Genomic DNA, 18,525 nt, shown 5'->3' with positions numbered 1-18,525 from the left:
GCAACCAGCCATTGGAACTCCTGTTTAGCCCTTCTACACTCTATCTTTGCTTGGTTTCTGGCTCTTGCATACATCCTCTTGTGCTGCTCATCGTTTGACCCAACCCACGTCTTGAATTTCTGGGTTTTCTTCTTAACTCTGTCGACCTCCGCGTGGTTCATGTGTAGGGATCCCCTCGTATTCCTAGAGGCACTGGGTTTGGTCTTGGGTATATATTTACCGATCAAATGAGTCACTTTATTAGTTATGATATTCAGTATCACCCCACCAAAGTACAGCACCTGAATATAACATAGCACCTTCCCCTGAAGACTTGATACAGTGCTTCATTGAGTGGAAATGCCATTGTAGGCTATTTCTTTACAATCACAATACAGATATGAATTTGTGTGTAGTAATTATTGGTAGTGCTATTTTTTTGTGTCTATAATTCAAACAGCTGGCGTCAATGAAATACATACAGTAAATATAGAATAGTAGCAGTAACCACCTTCAGGTTCGAAAGACTGTAAAGCCTAGCTCCCTATCACTTTGCTAGACATTTATATCAATCAGAGTAATGTACAATACTCATACCTGAGGGTTGGAGACCACAATCCTTCTCTCTTAACGTTCTCGGGCTTTTTTTTTTTTTACCAGTTCTCTAAGATTTTGTTGTCTCTCTGGGGACCCCTTTTTTATTTAATTCATCCATTCCAGTCTCTGCCTTCCCCTGGTCCCCCTACCCTCACCTCAACTTGGTCCACTTCTATTTGTTATTATCCCCTCATCCCTAATTATATGACCAAAGTATCTAATTTAAATTTTTTTGTACATTTCGAGTATTTCTCTTGAAGTTTTTGCTAATCTTAATACTTCTTCGTTTGCTTTCCTGTGTGTAGCTTATTCTTAGCATTCGCCTGTCGCACCATATTTCAAAGGCCTCCAACCTCTTTCTGGTGTCTACTGAATGTTTGCACGCATCTGACCCGTACAAGTCTTTGTTATATAAAGCCTTTCAGCAGCTCTTTTCTCAAATTGAAGTTAATGTTCCTTTTCATTTGGTCTTTTAGATTATTAAATGCTTTTTTCTAGCCTTACTGTGTTTTTATTTCTTCCGTACACCTGCCATCACAGCTAGTTACTTTCCAAATCCCTGTACACCCAAAAATTCCACTTGTTTAAGTTCCTTGTTGCCAACCATTACTTTCGTCTTTACAGCATAAACTTTTGAACTATATAGTATATTTCACCCTTTTCCACTAATCTGTTAACGAGTTTTGTAATGCCTCTTCACTATCTGTGATAAGAGCAGTGCCATCTGCATAGCGTATTCTTTGCTATTGCTTTACCGTTAACTTTTAGTCATTTAGTATCACTTATAACTTCTCTCATTAAGAATTCTGAATATACAGTATAGTATAAAATGTTGGCAATAGAACACAGCCTTGTCTTACTCCCTGTCTAACTGTAATACAAACAGAATCTTTAGTATGCCTCCACAGTACAAATACCGATGCTAATTTTGGCATACCACATAAACTTGCACTATCATATCGTGACATACCTCTATTTTGGGTTGGACAGAGTAGTCACAGGAACGTTCTTACGCACTGGCCGCCTGAGGCTCTCACACAGCGAATATTACCCCATAAATGGGCACAGTAAGCCACACACGAACACTTGGTCAGATAGAGGCTTGTCGAGCCAATTGCAAGAACAGTCGTTGGGTGTACGACGCCGTTTACGATGACCTTCTTGCCTTGATCTTGTTTCAGGAATACCACCCTTTTGAAGCTCTGGAGAGATCTCGAAGTTTCGATATTTTGAGTACAGCACTAGCTAATAATTCCCACCAGGAAACTTGTTTCGAGACTCCTCCAAAGCTTCGAAAAGTGCAGAATTCCACGTATTAAAGATCAGGGCAAGAAGGTCATCGTAAATGGCGTCGTACACCCCATAACCGTTCTTGCAATTGGCCCTATATATAAACTTCAAAGGCCTACTAGGTAGACATTCTATAGTGCCTACGGAGTATTGTAATCCCCACACCAGGCTCTAACCGCTGTAAGATCCACGCATCGCTAGAAAATGTCAAAATTTCCGCGACTTGTCACTGAAAAACGTTTATCCCTGCTGTACATTATGTGCTTTACGCAACCGACATACCATTAGTATTATGTTCTTTCACGTTCATTACCTTCCCAATTCTAATTAATTTAGTATTGCCAAATTTAAGCTGGCATCTGTTGACTGCCACAAAGACATGTTGACGGTCACATAGACATCCGTCCATTCCTTTAAGAGTTATCATGTTCACATGACGGATAAATGAGACGCTAAGGACTGGATACAAGCCGGCGATCTTATTATGGGATATAAAAATAAAGTTTTATAACCACTGATAAATTCCGGAACTTTCCTTTACTGGGTTGATTCTGAAGATTACGAGTATATTTTCTGATACACAATTCACAATAGTTTAAAGCATTTTAATTGTTACATATGTTTTATTATCCTTTCTTAATTATGTTATGGATTCAGGTTCATAATATCCAGATCAAGTGTAAGGATATGTCACTACTATGTTGTATCATTTTTTTTCACCACAATGCAGTACAGTTAGTCTGCAAATTCCAATTTCGCTCCAAATTTATTTTCCCTTAGCAAGGCACCTCTCTTAGAGCTGAATAAAAATTGTAGGCAACGGAGCGTATCCCTCACCCCACCGTAGTTGGCGGGCGACTGAGTACTGAGAGTCTCAGTACTCAGTCCAGTGTTGAGAGTGAGACTACTGACAGCTAGCAGCTTGTCAAGCACTACCGTTACACCGTAAGCTCGAGCTTCAACTCATTTGTTGTCGATCTTTTCTGTCGACATACCCACTTAACATAAAAAAACGTACATACAAAAACAATCTAAAGTAGAAATTATTCGATATGTAAAAATGGCTAAACCTTAATAATAATCAAACCTAGTCTACTGTGGCAGTGAAGCGTGTTGCATCCCTTCCCTCAAAATAAATATAAGGCAAGGCTCGTAGAATTTCTTCCATCGTGTCATGAGAGGTTTGCTGCATTTCTTTCATCACACATCACGAGAGGCCTAGGTGCATCCTTTCCATTTTAGACTTTACCGAATGTCAGCTGATGTATTGAGACCTCTTTCAAACAATTTGGCAGACTGACCATTACACTGAACTTTTTAAGATATTCAACAAATTACCATGTTTCGGAAAGTTGCCGAAAGTTTATGGATCATTGTATATCATCAGCACTTTACAAAGTAAGTTCATTATATCATACCATTTTACAAAATGAGTTAAGATTCGGGAAAGTACATGCACGGAAACATATTTTAATTTGCATATAGGGTAATAGAGCATAAAAAAAATGAGAATAATTTTCATATTGTGCTTGAGGCAGTGGACGAGTTGTCGGTTCTTGGGCAAACACAAGAAATACACTCTGCAACGTTCGTAGAGTGATACGGCATATATAATTTGTAATGAAAGTTTAAAATCCTGCTATAATAGTCGAGATAACTTTATTTCTCTAGAAACAGGACCGCAATTTGCAACGACGTCATTAGTTTCAGACGCGCTGGGCTACAGCCGTAGGTAGTACAAAGGATGGCCTCTTCAGACACCAAATACCACGTTCAGGTAAGTTTCAAGGGTGGTTTTTTTATGGTCAAGTCATGGACATTTCGTAAGTAAGTGAAGAAATGTGTCGCGAAGAGCAGCTTCAAACATAGGTTGGATGAATATATGAGCGATAGGGGTTGGGTGTAAATGGGATTGCCGAGTACGGCCCGCTGCAGTTTCCTCCATTCTTATGTTCTTTTGTACATAAAAAACTCCCATGTTCACACCAGCTCAACCGTCAAGTACTCTTACCTGGTAGACTTTTTTTTCAGTGCATTTACAGAGTATGTCAGTACTAGATGGAGATACGAGTAAATTTAGAAGTAATGACATTGTAGTGGACGTCTCCCCTACAAACTGCGTATCGCATTCCAATGTGCCGCCTTCCCTAGCAACCAAGCGAGAGCTGTCCCCAGATGTTACCGTATCTTAGCAACGGAACTAGTCACCAGCTACTTCTCGGGTTTTCCCAACATGACTCATAGAGGACTGGCGGCTGCTGCTGGGTGTATATAAGCTCTGTCTCGCCATTGAGATTCAGTCTGACCAATCTTCTTGAACAAGCAACACCTCCTCCTCTGCCGCTGCCTGGCGACCCTCCCCTCTCCTCCGCCTGCCTGGCGGTCCTCGCTCCCGCCAGCGAGCATGTCCTTCTCTGAGCTTCCTCACCAACCAACTCTCATTCTGCCCATTTTCCTGAACACGCAACACCTCCTCCAGCAAGCTCCACGCTGTTAACATTTCATTCAACCAGGAGGCCAGCAACAGGCAACATCTTCTCTAACGAAGCTCCTGCACATCTACCTCCTTCAACAAGTTAAGCGTGAGGCAGGAAGAGGAGCCGGTGTCTGCTTGAAGACTGGGAGCGTGATCAGTGTCTCCTCCATCCTGTGTGAGTGCTAATCTCCGGGAGTCACCATTGTAGGGGTATCGATATATTAATGTTGTTTAGTACTCAGGATGGAAGGAAACTCTAATGTGGTTTTCTTGTATAATATATAAGTTATATGATAGACAGTCTGGTGCTGGAGGTGCCGTGTGGTGAGGGGCTTGTAGTGGACGTCTCCCCTACAACTGCGTATCGCATTCCAATGTGCCGCCTCCCCTAGCAACCAAGCGAGAGCTGTCCCCAGATGTTACCGTATCTTAGCAACGGAACTAGTCACCGGCTACTTCTCGGGTTTTCCCACCATGACTCATAGCCGCTGCTGCGGTGTATATAAGCTCTGTCTCTCCATTGAGATTCATTCTGACCATTCTTCTTGAACAAGCAACACCTCCTCCTGGCTGCCTTCGCTTCTCGCCTGCCTGGCGGTCCTCGCTCCTGCCAGCGAGCATGGCGACCCACCAGCTGTCCTTCTCTGAGCTTCCTCACCAACCAACTCTCATTCTGCCCATCTTCCTGAACAAGCAACACCTCCTCCAGCAAGCTCCACGCTGTTAACATTTATTTCAACCAGGAGGCCAGCAACAGGCAACATCTTCTCTAACGAAGCTCCTGCACATCTACCTCCTTCAACACGCTACTCACCGAACGTCTTCTACTGAGCAGCTCCCCACCACACGGCATCTCCAGCACCAGACTGTCTATCATATAACTTATATATTATACAAGAAAACCACATTAGAGTTTCCTTCCATCCTGAGTGCTAGACAACATTAATATCTCGATACCCCTACAATGGTGACTCCCGGAGATTAGCACTCACACAGGATGGAGGAGACACTGATCACGCTCCCAGTCTTCAAGCAGACACCGGCTCCTCTTCCTGCCCCACGCACCACATTCTGACGACCCCAGCACACCCGTCCTGCCTCAGCCGCCGACCCCAGCCCAGCAATAACCCCTGACGCGGCCTCTGTTCCCGAATCCGGACCCACACACACCCTCTTTTCTCCCTCAGGTACTCCCTGCTAATGTCCTGCACCCTGCTGCTGTCGTGGACCCAGCTGCTGTCACGAGCCCTAACCCGCTTCTGCTGACCCAGCCCCTGCTCCTGATCCAGGCCCACACACACCCCAGCAGGCGCATCTGACGACCCTGTACCTGTCGTGAGGGAAGCACAACATTCATCGCCTCCACACACCCTTTTTCTCCCTTCTCCCACAGATCGTGTGTATCTAGACAGTTGTATTTCAGCGATCGGCTCATCACGCCATCGCCGTTGTCTCACATGAGGCATGCACCGCCCGGTCTTCCTCACATGTGCTAAGCAACTCTACAAACAACAAGTCTCCTACACCGCCTGGAGGGAAGGGGGAGTATTGTAGTGGACGTCTCCCCTACAACTGCGTATCGCATTCCAATGTACCGCCTCCCCTAGCAACCAAGCGAGAGCTGTCCCCAGATGTTACCGTATCTTAGCAACGGAACTAGTCACCGGCTACTTCTCGGGTTTTCCCACCATGACTCATAGCCGCTGCTGCGGTGTATATAAGCTCTGTCTCTCCATTGAGATTCATTCTGACCATTCTTCTTGAACAAGCAACACCTCCTCCTGGCTGCCTTCGCTTCTCGCCTGCCTGGCGGTCCTCGCTCCTGCCAGCGAGCATGGCGACCCACCAGCTGTCCTTCTCTGAGCTTCTTCACCAACCAACTCTCATTCTGCCCATCTTCCTGAACAAGCAACACCTCCTCCAGCAAGCTCCACGCTGTTAACATTTATTTCAACCAGGAGGCCAGCAACAGGCAACATCTTCTCTAACGAAGCTCCTGCACATCTACCTCCTTCAACACGCTACACACCGAATGTCTTCTACTGAGCAGCTCCCCACCACACGGCATCTCCAGCACCAGACTGTCTATCATATAACTTATATATTATACAAGAAAACCACATTAGAGTTTCCTTCCATCCTGAGTGCTAGACAACATTAATATCTCGATACCCCTACATAGGGGACTGGCGGCTGCTGCTGGGTGTATATAAGCTCTGTCTCTCCATTGAGATTCAGTCTGACCAATCTTCTTGAACAAGCAACACCTCCTCCTCTGCCGCTGCCTGGCGACCCTCGCCTCTCCTCCGCCTGCCTGGCGGTCCTCGCTCCCGCCAGCGAGCATGTCCTTCTCTGAGCTTCCTCACCAACCAACTCTCATTCTGCCCATTTTCCTGAACAAGTAACATCTCCTCCAGCAAGCTCCACGCTGTTAACATTTCATTCAACCAGGAGGCCAGCAACAGGCAACATCTTCTCTAACGAAGCTCCTGCACATCTACCTCCTTCAACAAGCTACTCACCAAACGTCTCTACCAAGCAGCCCCTCACCACACAGCACCTCCAGCACCAGACTGTCTATCATATAACTTATATATATTATATAAGAAAACCACATTAGAGTTTCCTTCCATCCTGAGTGCGAGACAACATTAATATCTCGATACCCCTACAACATTGTCTGGACTTTGTTTTGATAATGCCTTGATGCTAGCTAAACATGACAACATAGTGCTGTTATTATTTTGATGTTTCTCTACTGAACCACTAGGATATATCATCATTTATATTAATTAATGGGTAAAATTTTACAATAACTACCGTAAGTGTTTTGATATTTAGATTCGAGATAGGCCATATTGGGTAAATTTTAAGTTTTGGTCATCCCTATGCTTAGATATGCAGATTGTTTTTACTGATGGTTTGCGATGTGTTGTTATAAATGATTTTGACCTTCATTTCTAACCTAACCTGTGATATGTATTTTCTTTTACGATCGATAAACGATTTGCGACAAAAATCTTGTAGAGATAATGTATCTTATTGTTTAAAGTACTTAATCCCATAATTAGAATCTTAAGGTTCCCCAGATGACCAAAACCAAAATATCAATATTGTTTGGAATGTTTGTACGAGGAAATTTGTTGTATGGGCTGCTAATATCCATTGAATTAGTTAATGTGCTTAGTAATATTTATATATTCAAAATATTATTACTGTGTTGCACAATAGAGCAAAGTTAATTATATAATAATATTTATTTACTGAGCCGATCAGCCGAGAAGGTTGGACAACTACAGGCTGCCTCCCGCAGGGAAGTTCACCCCAACCAGTGACGTCACAACCAATCACAGAGCTTTTCGCAGTCACACGACTTCCTAGCAACTATAATCCTTATTTTTGACACATTTTGGCCCAATTTATTTAAAAATATCTTTGCCATAGTGAATTTAAGCATTTTCTTTACCCACTGACCTGCCATCTTACGAAAAAATTCCAACCGTCAACTTGTCCGTTCGCTGGAGCGCATTTACTGTTTACTTTTTCACGTGACAGATCAGCCGCCACCATCGGTTAAATAAGGTAAAGTTTTAAAATGTTAGGTTAAATAGTTAGGTTAGGTAAAGTTAGGCCAGGTTTTGTTTGCACTTTGTGCAATCAAAATCGTTAGTTGTGGGTCATATCTCTATCCATTCATTCCTGCCAAAAATAAAGGTCATATTTTAAATCGCCATCGACTACATAAGTAAAACCCATTTTAGTGATTCCGCTGCTTCTGGTGTCAGCCGTGTCCTCCATTACCCAGAATTTACCTTAAATGAGCCAAGAGGTACAAAAACAGTGCCAGTTCCCCGATTTAAAACACTCGAACACTATTTTGGTTAAGTTGAGTTGATTCATGTACAGTTTTCAGATTTATAACATTAAAACACCTGATTCTCACAAGTACATCGTTTCCTACACAAATAGCTTGAGGGGGGCAAAGAAAATATTACTTTGAATTTAAGAAGAAAACTACAAGTACCGTAGGCCCAGCGTCTTTAGTATATTGAAAAAAACAAAAACAATAACCGTTTAGTAATCAATACGGGTACTTATTTCAGCAGTAGTCAGTGGTTCGTTCGTTGTGACATCAAACCGTTTAGTGATTACAGTACTGTATATACATTCCCTAAGTCCCCGGAGACCACGGCCTATACCCCATTTTCAAAGTATAGTATAGTACATCAAAGCATCGATCGTTCCCAACTGATTTAGATTATATATTAAGAGTTTACCAAAAATCCCTTGGTAAGATGTACAGTGACAAGTTTACCGTTACAGAAGAATGTAAACTAGAAATATTTTAGTTACGCCAATTAAGGTATGCATCTCTAATTTAAATCTGTTCTGGATACTTGTATAAAATTGTACAGTAAGTACAGATTGTACTATCTTTGGGATGCCATAGCGGTAAGGTTAACTCGCGCAAACAAAGTACACCTGAAATATATCGGAATAAATGAACACTAAAAAAATTTTAGTGCAACTTTACTTGTCAGTCGACAGTGCACCTTCAGCAGAGTCATCAGCAGCCAGCAGGACCCCATCAGCAGCTGTCAGCCTGAAGTACCCCCATCAGCAGCCGTCTTCAGCTAGTAGTCACCAGCAACAGGATATAGTGAGGCAAGCTAGCTTATATCAGGAGACGTCAGCCAGCAAAAGTCAGCAGCAGCGGTACTGAACAGTGTACACAGTGACTGAAAGACCTCGTTGGGTCCTGATTGACCGACTTGAGGGCCGAGGCTGGCTGGCGTCATGGTGTGTCGACTGTCGACTCCAACACTATCACTCACAAGTTCAATGTGAGGATTCGAGACGTGTAAATTAGGCCTCGACCTACTAACGTAGGTAGCTATAAACACTATCACTGAACCACTAACGAGAAAATATATTTTTGTAATAATGAACCACTTAACTTAATAAAGCTTAATTACTGTACTACTTTAAGTATATTAATGGGGGAATTAGTTCAATGTTCGAGGGCTGACTCGGAGTTTCGTTCGAGATGTGTTTTGTGGTCCTGGTAATGACGTCATCGGTGGACGGGGTTTATAAACAATTGTTTGTTGTGTTTGTAATTGTTATTTACATGAAAATAGACGAAAATGATAATAATGCTATATACTTGTCATAATCCTATTTTTTAAAGTTGTGAACACACACGCACATGTACGACAAACCAAATACAACCCTAATAAAAGCGCATTTATTATCATTGTTATTATTAATAATTGAATTATTGTAATATTTCTACCAATGCCATTGTAAATATTACTACAGTATCATTATCATCATCATGAAGTGACAGGCAGATTATGGGTTGGGAAGTAGGGTAGGAACGGGGGCGTTGTAGCGTAGTGTATGTGACCAGTTGTCTAATTTCTCTTTGTGCGTGTCAATTCTCTTTGTTATGGCCACATACACGTACAATAAGGGAGATCTCGCACTCAGGATGGAGGTGAGAAAGAAAACTCACAATGGTGTGTAGTGGATTCCTCAATCCTCCCCTACAAACGCTGTTTGTCGCTGAGTAGCCGACCCCGCGAATTCCCCAGTGTATGCCTCGTGGTCTAGGTCAACCAGCGCCGCCTTACATGACGGAGGTCAACTATTAAGCCACGCCTACCTCCGCTATATAAGACCTGACCTCGTGGTGACCTATCTCTTTCTACCTACACCAACCAGCAAGCAACACCCCCTCCTCCTGCCTGGCGGCCCTCGCTCCCGCCAGCGACCATGGCGACCCACAAGCTGGTCCTCCTCTGAGCATCCTCACCAACCAGCTCTCTCTACACGCTTGTAACCACGCTGCCACTTCCCAGCACCAAGCTGCACTGTACATCCAATACAATATGCATACAGAGAGCACATTGTGAGTATCCTTTCTACATCCCATCCTGAGTGTGAACCAAATATTCCGTACCCCACAGGCGTTTTCTTTATATATATATATATATATATATATATATATATATATATATATATATATATATATAACCCGAGTAAATGAGTCCTGAGGGACACCGCAGTACAGTACTTAACTGGGTGGCTTGGCGGTAAAATTAACTACAGTAATTCCAATATTATAAATTAATTTTATTGGAATTAGTTAAGTTTACCGCCACACCACCCCGTCAAGTACTGTACTGTGGTGTCCCTCAGGACTCATTTAGTTTAAAACTCGGGTTGAAACACGACGACTCTCTTCAAGGAAAGATGTTGTTTAATAATACGGGCACTAGACTTGTCAGAGAAACTTGACGCGAGTCTAGGCGGCTAGGCCTGTCAGAGAAAATTCTTCGCGGGATCGGCTGATCAGCGACTAACGGTAGTGGCAGTTGTAGGGGAGAGTATCCACTACAATACTCCCCCTCCCGTCCGAGCGCTGCAGAAAACTTGTCGGCAGGGTTGTATTCCACATGCGAGACATAAAGGGCGGGGATGTGGACCACTCGGCCGCTACGGGTGATTACTCTGTTTTGGGACGAGATCTGTGGGAGAAGCAGAGGGAGAAGGAGGGTTGTGGATAAGAGAAGGTTGTACTGGCAAGGAATGTGGTGCTTCTCTCGCGGCATGTGCATTGTCCTCAGGGGTGCCGGGTGGGGTATCTGGGTCATTAGGGCCGGATGCAGGAGCAGGGTCCACGTCAGGAGCAGTAGGTACCTGAGGATGAAAAGAGGGTATGTAGAAATGTTGTGGGCGAGGTGGTGCTGCAAGTGGCAATTGTGGGCAGACAGGCGAAGGAGGTGCGGGATGAATGTGTTCAGGGCGATGGGAAGGCTGGCGTGGGGCAGTAGCCTTGAATGCAAGGTCAGAAGTAAGGCGTGTGATGTGCTGCTTGATAGTGACGGAGGTTATGGCGTCTACCAATCCCTGTCGATGTCGCTTCCTCGTGTAGTTGCAGGGAGCCTCACAGCGTCTAGCGTTAGCACCAAAACGTTGATGGTACCAACAGAAGGTAGATACACTATGCTGGGGGCTGGCGGCGGGGTCTGAGGCAGGACGGGGATGTTGGGGTCGGTAGGACACAGTGCGTGGGGCAGGTACAGGAGCAGCAGCAGGAATGGAGGAGCAGAGCTGCTCGAGGGAGTCCATTCTGCGGTGTAAAGACTTTAGCATGTCCCTCAAATCTTGTGTGTCTGGTGGAATACTACTTCTCTGAGGAGCGTTGATCTGGTTGACGAGACCGAAGCTAAGTGATGGTTTGTTCGTGGCACATTGGCGCACAGCATGGTATTCATGGAATACTCTGTCTGCCGTGGCTGCATAGGTCGCCGAGGTAGTAGAGTAGTCCAATGCCGAGAGGACGAGACAAACTTCTGCAGGGAGTTTCTGAGTGTGAAGCTGGCACAGGATAGTGTCAGGAAGCCTGTCTGTGTGGCGGGAGTTCAGTGACATCCAGTAGTCTGCCATCCACTCCACTCATTGTACATTATGACTTGCTGCCAACATTCTTACATAGCACATAGCCATTTTTCACTTTTAACCACGGGTCCCTCACCAGTAATCAATTGTTTTTGCCATTCTCTCAGGCCCTTTGACTAATCTGTACAGTACTTCCATTTCTAAATTTCTCCACAGCCTCATCAATACTATCTGCTATTAGCACCAAGTCATTGCCTCCAACACTATGATAAACAGAAGGGGCTCAAGACAGACCCCCTACATTTGCCTAAAATTCCTCAAGTTATTTGAGCCCTCATATGCCAAAACCACTCAAACTATAGCTGTATTTTTTAGCTGATGGTACAAGCCTCGCCCCCATTACAGCTCATAAAAAGCTGTTTAGGATACCTAATTCTGGCTCACTTTCGGAGAACTCATTCACCACTACTTCTTATCATTATTTATTATATATATCAAGACACATGACACCAAATCTATAAAACAGTGGACAAAGCAGTACTGCAATGAGTTTTATAACGAGTAGAATCAAGTATAAACACATTGTATTCATGTAAAGATGTCATTGAAGAACTTTATGGGGAGCTAGTGTGCCTATTACCATCAGCTAAAAAAACGACTGCAGGTACACCTAACTCTCTCATTGCCTTCTATACTACCGGTACTTCATGTGTTATCTTGTCAAATGCCTTCTCAATTCTACAAATATGGACTAAACTTTTCTTTTAATTTAGATCTCTTTTGTGTAGCTGCCTAGTCATAATGTATTGCCTCTGTAGCTCCCCCCTCACCTGGCATAAATCCAAACCATTTAGTTTATCTTGCATATAAATTTCTCAATCACTCTTCCTATAACTATCATAACCTAACATCTTCTGGCCCCTGTACTTCCCATATTCAAGTACTTGTGATCACTCTTTTTCCTGAAGTTGCCTGTGGAATAGGCATACAATTTTTTATTTTTTTTGGGGCACCCCCTACATCCTTGTGCAAGGTGAAGCGCAGAAGCGTTTACATCGCCAAGTTCATGCTTGCCTTTATGTCTCATGAGTTAAGGGCATAGAAGCCAGAAGAGTCAATGGTTTATGTCTAAGCAAGTTATTGGAAGCTCCAACAACTTGTCCCTGAATACGAATTCACAACTTTCGATTTACAGCAGGTACCTACTTTGCTGCTACGTGAACAGGGACCAAGGGAGGCTGGGAAGTGTGTCCGAACAACTTTCCACCGGCCCGGGAATCGAACCCGTGACATCTCGCTTGCGAGGCAAGAGCGGTACCGTTTTACCCACCGGTGCCCCCTAGGCTTGCAACATATAAAAGCCACGATATACACTTTTGAACAAAGGCTTGGAGATTACGAATCTCAAATTGTGTGTAAAAAGGTTTATGACAATACAGTACAGTACATCAAGCTGCTGGTACTAGAATTCTTGTCAATGTAGGGGCACTGTAAACAATCATATATATATATATTTTTTTTTATTCATTCTCAAACTTTACTGACCCATTATATACATTTCAATATTTACTTTCAGTTGGTTAATAAAATGTTAACATTTTGGTATATAAAAGTTTAAACATCAACAGCTGCCTAATTACAGGGTACTGCACACAATGATGAACTCAGATAATAATGCATTCTGTAAAAACATTTACCATACTTAAAAGTTCACATGGGAAGCAGATACAAGGCACATTTCTAATGTCATCATTCATTATAAGTAAAAAAATTCTTCCTATACAAAAAGAAGTAAACAACAACAATCAGTTTACAACTGCACCTGTATTCTAATGCAAATCTAGCTAGGGTCAGCACACTGCTTTTATAAATTTGAGGTAAAATCTTGCAATTCATTTACAAGTGTGTATGATACTCGGAATCACCACTCTCTGGACTGTTCAGTCTATTAGGAATATTTTAATTGATTATAAAAACATATACCTCATGGATAAGACAATGTAGGCAAGTGCTACAGGGCTGCTTCAAGAAGATATCATCATTCAGTTTAAAGCCAACAATAAATAGCAGATAAATACAGTACACAATACATATGCATGATAAAAATAGTGCAAAACATTATTACAAATGTGAAATACACATCAGCAAATAAAAAACCCTAGTTTAAATATTCATAATGGTGCTAAATTTTAAAATTACTGAAAATGAACTTGACATACAAATATAAAATTATATACTGTACATGGTAAAATAAAAAATAAACAGGAGAGAAATGTCCCTTTGGATTATGAGGTCTTTTATGCAATTGTAATTAAATCTTGAATGCTTTTCAATACATAACAAACATGAAGAAAGCAGGTTACTGCAATGCCATTATTTAAAGGAACAAATGCAGATTTCCAGTGATTAGGTAGGTGAGTACAGCAAAGTAAAATTAATTGGTGGCTGTACAAAATTTTTACTACTTTTCCAGTAATAATAATTTTAATAATAAAATACACAAAAGAAAGTGACAAGGTATAAAAAAGGAGAGGTATTTGGAGGATAACATAAGTTCATCGAGTACAGACAGATAATGCTGGGCGTCGAGTTGAAATGTGCAAATTCAGGTCATAAGCAGGGGACATAATCCCTTATATATTTTATGCAGGCCCAATTATAATATTTCATTAAAAAATGAAAACATATGACTTAGGGAAACTCGTTATATTGCTTTGAAATTTACAATTAGGGTAAACAGTTATATAAAATTTGATACAGTACTCTTAATTTACCTTCACACAAGCAGGACCTCTCTAACTTTATTCTGTATATATCATCTAAGTTCCAAAATAAAGATATAACCCATAAAACTTCCTTTGCTATATACACCACCTCACTCAAAAGAAATTGGTTCACGAGATATTACTGAAGCTTGAATACAGTACTTGGGAATGTAAGTGCGATTAAAATGATTTACAATATTAGATACATTTTATAACTTTAAAATTTGAGACAAAACCTAATAACAGCACTGTTTGTTCTAAGACAGCATCACTACAATCGAAAGGATACTGGAAAAAAACTGGCACAGGCCAGTAACAACATGAACAAGTTGTACTGGGAAATAGTCAAGAGTGTTTCCCATTAATAGCAAGTGTCCTGCCTTTCCCTACCTTTGTGTGACATTTTCTTCACTTGTTAACAATATCTTAAATCTACCACATAACAATCATTGTCAATATTATGGCTTACTAGATAATAATTTCATTGCAGGAATTTAAGTCAACTTACAAAATGGAACAGGTTCTCGCGAACCCCTTAACTTTTCTGGACCCATCACCTACACAGAGTAAGTTCATAAGTCAGCGTAAATCTTCCACTGTACTGCACCAGACTTATTCATTTAGTCTACAGCCATTAGAGCTAACACTTGTAGCACACCAACATGACCAGGTTTAAAGGAATACTACCAATTAAGTTTCCTTGTCAAAGTATCAATGTCATCATGAATTTACATATCTATCACACATCATACACTTGGGGATTTCAAACATCTAATAACTTCCATAATACTCTACTTGCTGTCAGGAACGAAAATTTCCACTGGGGCCTCATCATCCTGTTCTGCCTTTCTTGCTTCAGCCTCTGCTTTTTTGGCTTTCATTGCTTCCTTCATAGCCTTTCGTCTTTCCTCCATCATTTTCTTGCGGGCTTCATCTCTACTTTTTCCTTCCTCGGTTTTCTCTGCACTACCTTTTGTAAATTTTGCAGGTCTGGAGGGTCTAGGTGCAGGTTTTCGACGGGCATGACCAGTGGTAACATTTCTGTTGGCCCCGTCAATGGTATCTATTTGGTTTACCTGAGAAAAGACGAAGAAATTCCAAAAGTAAGAACATGCATAAAATGAAATTAATAAACAATGTTGACTATTACTTAAAGTTGCAGAATATTAACTAAATAAAGAAACTTAAAAAAAATTACATATTGAGAAAAGATTAAACAAACAATACCGATTCTTATGAATAAAATATAATGTAAGCATTACTATTATCGGTTTTATTAAAGCCACAGAAAAAACTTTACATATACATTTCTATAAAAAATATAGAATAATATCACTTACCTCCTTCCACCCATTGGTGCGTAGTACAACAATTTCTTGTATGGAATTCCTGATGTCCTCAACTTGGATAGATACCATGTCCCAAAAACCAGCTAAATCTTGACAGGTTGTTGGGAACTCTTCCCCTATAGTTCCAGACTAAAACAAAATTGAAAAAAGAATATTTAGTAAATTTCCCTTTTGACCCAATTCAGACCTGACCAGACAGGGGTTGTCTTTACATAATTCCCCTATAGTACAGTACTTTGGAACTTAATAATGAAACACACCTTGCAGAATTTCAACTCTAAATAATAGTTTGGATATTAAAAAATTAGGCAAACAATAATTTCAATTGTTGGGAGTTCTGCACAGAACTGGCAATGCCATCTTGCTGCCGCCTCAGTAACTCGGCATTTTTTTTTTTTTTCATTGATAGTTGTCAAATTTACCCACACATCCAACAAGTTGAAACTTGTGGTCCCATATGGCAGAACACCACCTCAAGCAGAGCCCTAGAAGGATGGTTTGTCTAAATGTCCTTGGTATAGGTGAAGTCAAGCATGATGAATAAATCTTTATTTTTAAACATTAATACCTTACATAAGAGATACAGTTAATCCTCCCATGTAAGCCCTGTCTGGTATTGGGAGGATTCCATTAATGGGAGGGTTTCCCTCTTCCCTCATTCCCTATCTAAATGCACATATGGTAATGAATATTGTACAGTACAGTAATGTAAAGAGAAACTCATCTTATTTATGGATGTTCAGTACTTGCAGTTGTTTCCTAATACTAATAACCTGGCATAAGAGTACTGTTTTATATTAATTAAATTCTCAATGATTATATATATATATATATATATATATATATATATATATATATATATATATATATATATATATATATATATATATATATATATATATATATATATATATATATATATATATATATATATATATATATATATTTATTTATTTTTAAAACAAAAAAATGGGAGCCTTTTATGGAGGAGTTAAAATTTTGAGATTTTTGAAGTTTTGAGACATGGGTAATCAATACTCTACCTACAAAAGGTAAATTCTGTATAAATGTTTACCTACATGTTAAATACTCGAAGTTAATTAAAATACAAAGTGTAACCGCCGTAGATAAGGACGGTCGGGTGACGGGCAAGTCGAAGGTAATGATTGAAACCCGCCAGACACATTGGTCGAGGTGCTGGGAGGCACTCGGTGCTGAGTGGAGGTGCTGATGGCAGCAAATGCCATTACTGTAGCTGAAGCCAGCGGCGATAACTCAGTATTAAAAATTATAAGAAGTGAAGTTAAAAAGTGAAATCTATGGCATAGACAGAGCTTGCTTGTGAAGGCATCCTTGGGGCTTTGGGAGCATGAAAGACATACAGGTAATGTGTACTGCAATTAATTAAAATCCTGGATTTATAAGGCATAACAACTAAGGAACAAATTGAAATAGATGGATGGTTAAAGGTTGATGAAAGAAATCTATGACACCAGTGCTGACAAGAAGGCTTTGGCAATCCAGAATGACATTTAATAGTCCATATGCAATGAATTAGAGAACATTAACAGTACAGTACTTACAATATTCTTGTGACAAAGGCCTTGGAATTGTCGAATCTTCTGAGATACGAGGAGACGAGCCTTTCCAATAGCTGCTAGCACCTTTCCACGGACTTCTTCACTCATCTCTGACCCTCTTGCCTCTAGGTCAGATTCAATTTCAACAACCTGAGCTTCAATGCTCTTCACCACACCTTCTACCACCTGCAGGGACAAATAAGTAAAAATGGTAGTAAACATTTCATAAATTTTTTGAAGTACCTACTTAAAACTTATTTCCTGGTGCAAAGTTGGTTGAACATGTGGAAGCTCACTCTTTGAGCCTCCTCCACATAGGCTGATCTCCTCTTTAGCAGCATTTAAGGAATGAAATTTCTTTGATCCGACTTAAAACTAAATTATGGGCCTTGAGCATCAATTTTACCGATGGTATAAATTAAATTAAACCTAAATGTACATTTAATGGTGGACTCACCCAGTATATCATTCACATTATTTTAAATGAAAATGAAGGGCTGATAAAAAAATCCTCCCAATTTAACAAAGCCCATTACGGAGCAGTTTGTTACTGTGCACGCCTACTATGGAGAGATGGTCCACCACACCTTACCCTCTTGGTAACTAGGGGCTATTGCATCCATTGGCCTCAAACAATGACGTTTAAATCCAAAGGTTGCCCTCTTAAGGCGAGAGGTCCAATAAGAGCACACAGTCAGTACATACTCCATGCAGCTATGTCCACCATGATTCCAAGACTGATCTGCTATCTTATATCCATTTAGTTTCCATGAAGGGAGTGAGGGTATCAAAACAGATTAACTATGGATCTCAAGATTAATTCCTTTTTTTTCTTTCATTTTTTAGCATATGACCTTCACTAAGTAGCTCTTCTTATAGTAGACAGCTTGAAAGTGGGAGGAGTTAACATTACAAATGCTTTAAGACTTGGCAGACAATGCATCTTGGGAATGCTAACTAAACCTTGCAATACAGGAACAATAGAGTACTAACTAAATGGTGACCTGTCAACTCTCCTTCACAATACAGTTTTTAGGCATTATCCTGGAACCAGGACAAAAATGTAAATTTTTAAGTTCCAG

General features: G+C 41.0%; 1 protein-coding gene across 1 annotated transcript in view; it reads right to left on the bottom strand.

Moving 5' to 3' along the window:
- Positions 1-13,252: 13,252 nt before the first annotated feature.
- Positions 13,253-18,525, bottom strand: part of LOC121874696 — a 72,764-nt gene continuing 67,491 nt past the window's right edge. Inside the window, exons 10-12 of the mRNA XM_042378948.1 lie at positions 17,447-17,629; positions 15,855-15,992; positions 13,253-15,590 (exon numbers count right to left, since the gene is read on the bottom strand). Coding sequence (XP_042234882.1) covers positions 15,306-15,590; positions 15,855-15,992; positions 17,447-17,629 — 606 coding nt within the window. The 3' untranslated portion in view covers positions 13,253-15,305. The remainder of the gene's footprint in view (positions 15,591-15,854; positions 15,993-17,446; positions 17,630-18,525) is intronic.

This window comes from Homarus americanus, unplaced genomic scaffold (genome assembly GCF_018991925.1).
Source record: "Homarus americanus isolate GMGI-L3 unplaced genomic scaffold, GMGI_Hamer_2.0 scaffold34360, whole genome shotgun sequence".
NCBI classification, from domain to species: domain Eukaryota; kingdom Metazoa; phylum Arthropoda; class Malacostraca; order Decapoda; family Nephropidae; genus Homarus; species Homarus americanus.
The sequence above is the reverse complement of the archived record's forward strand: the minus strand, read 5'-3'. Positions and strand labels throughout refer to the sequence as shown.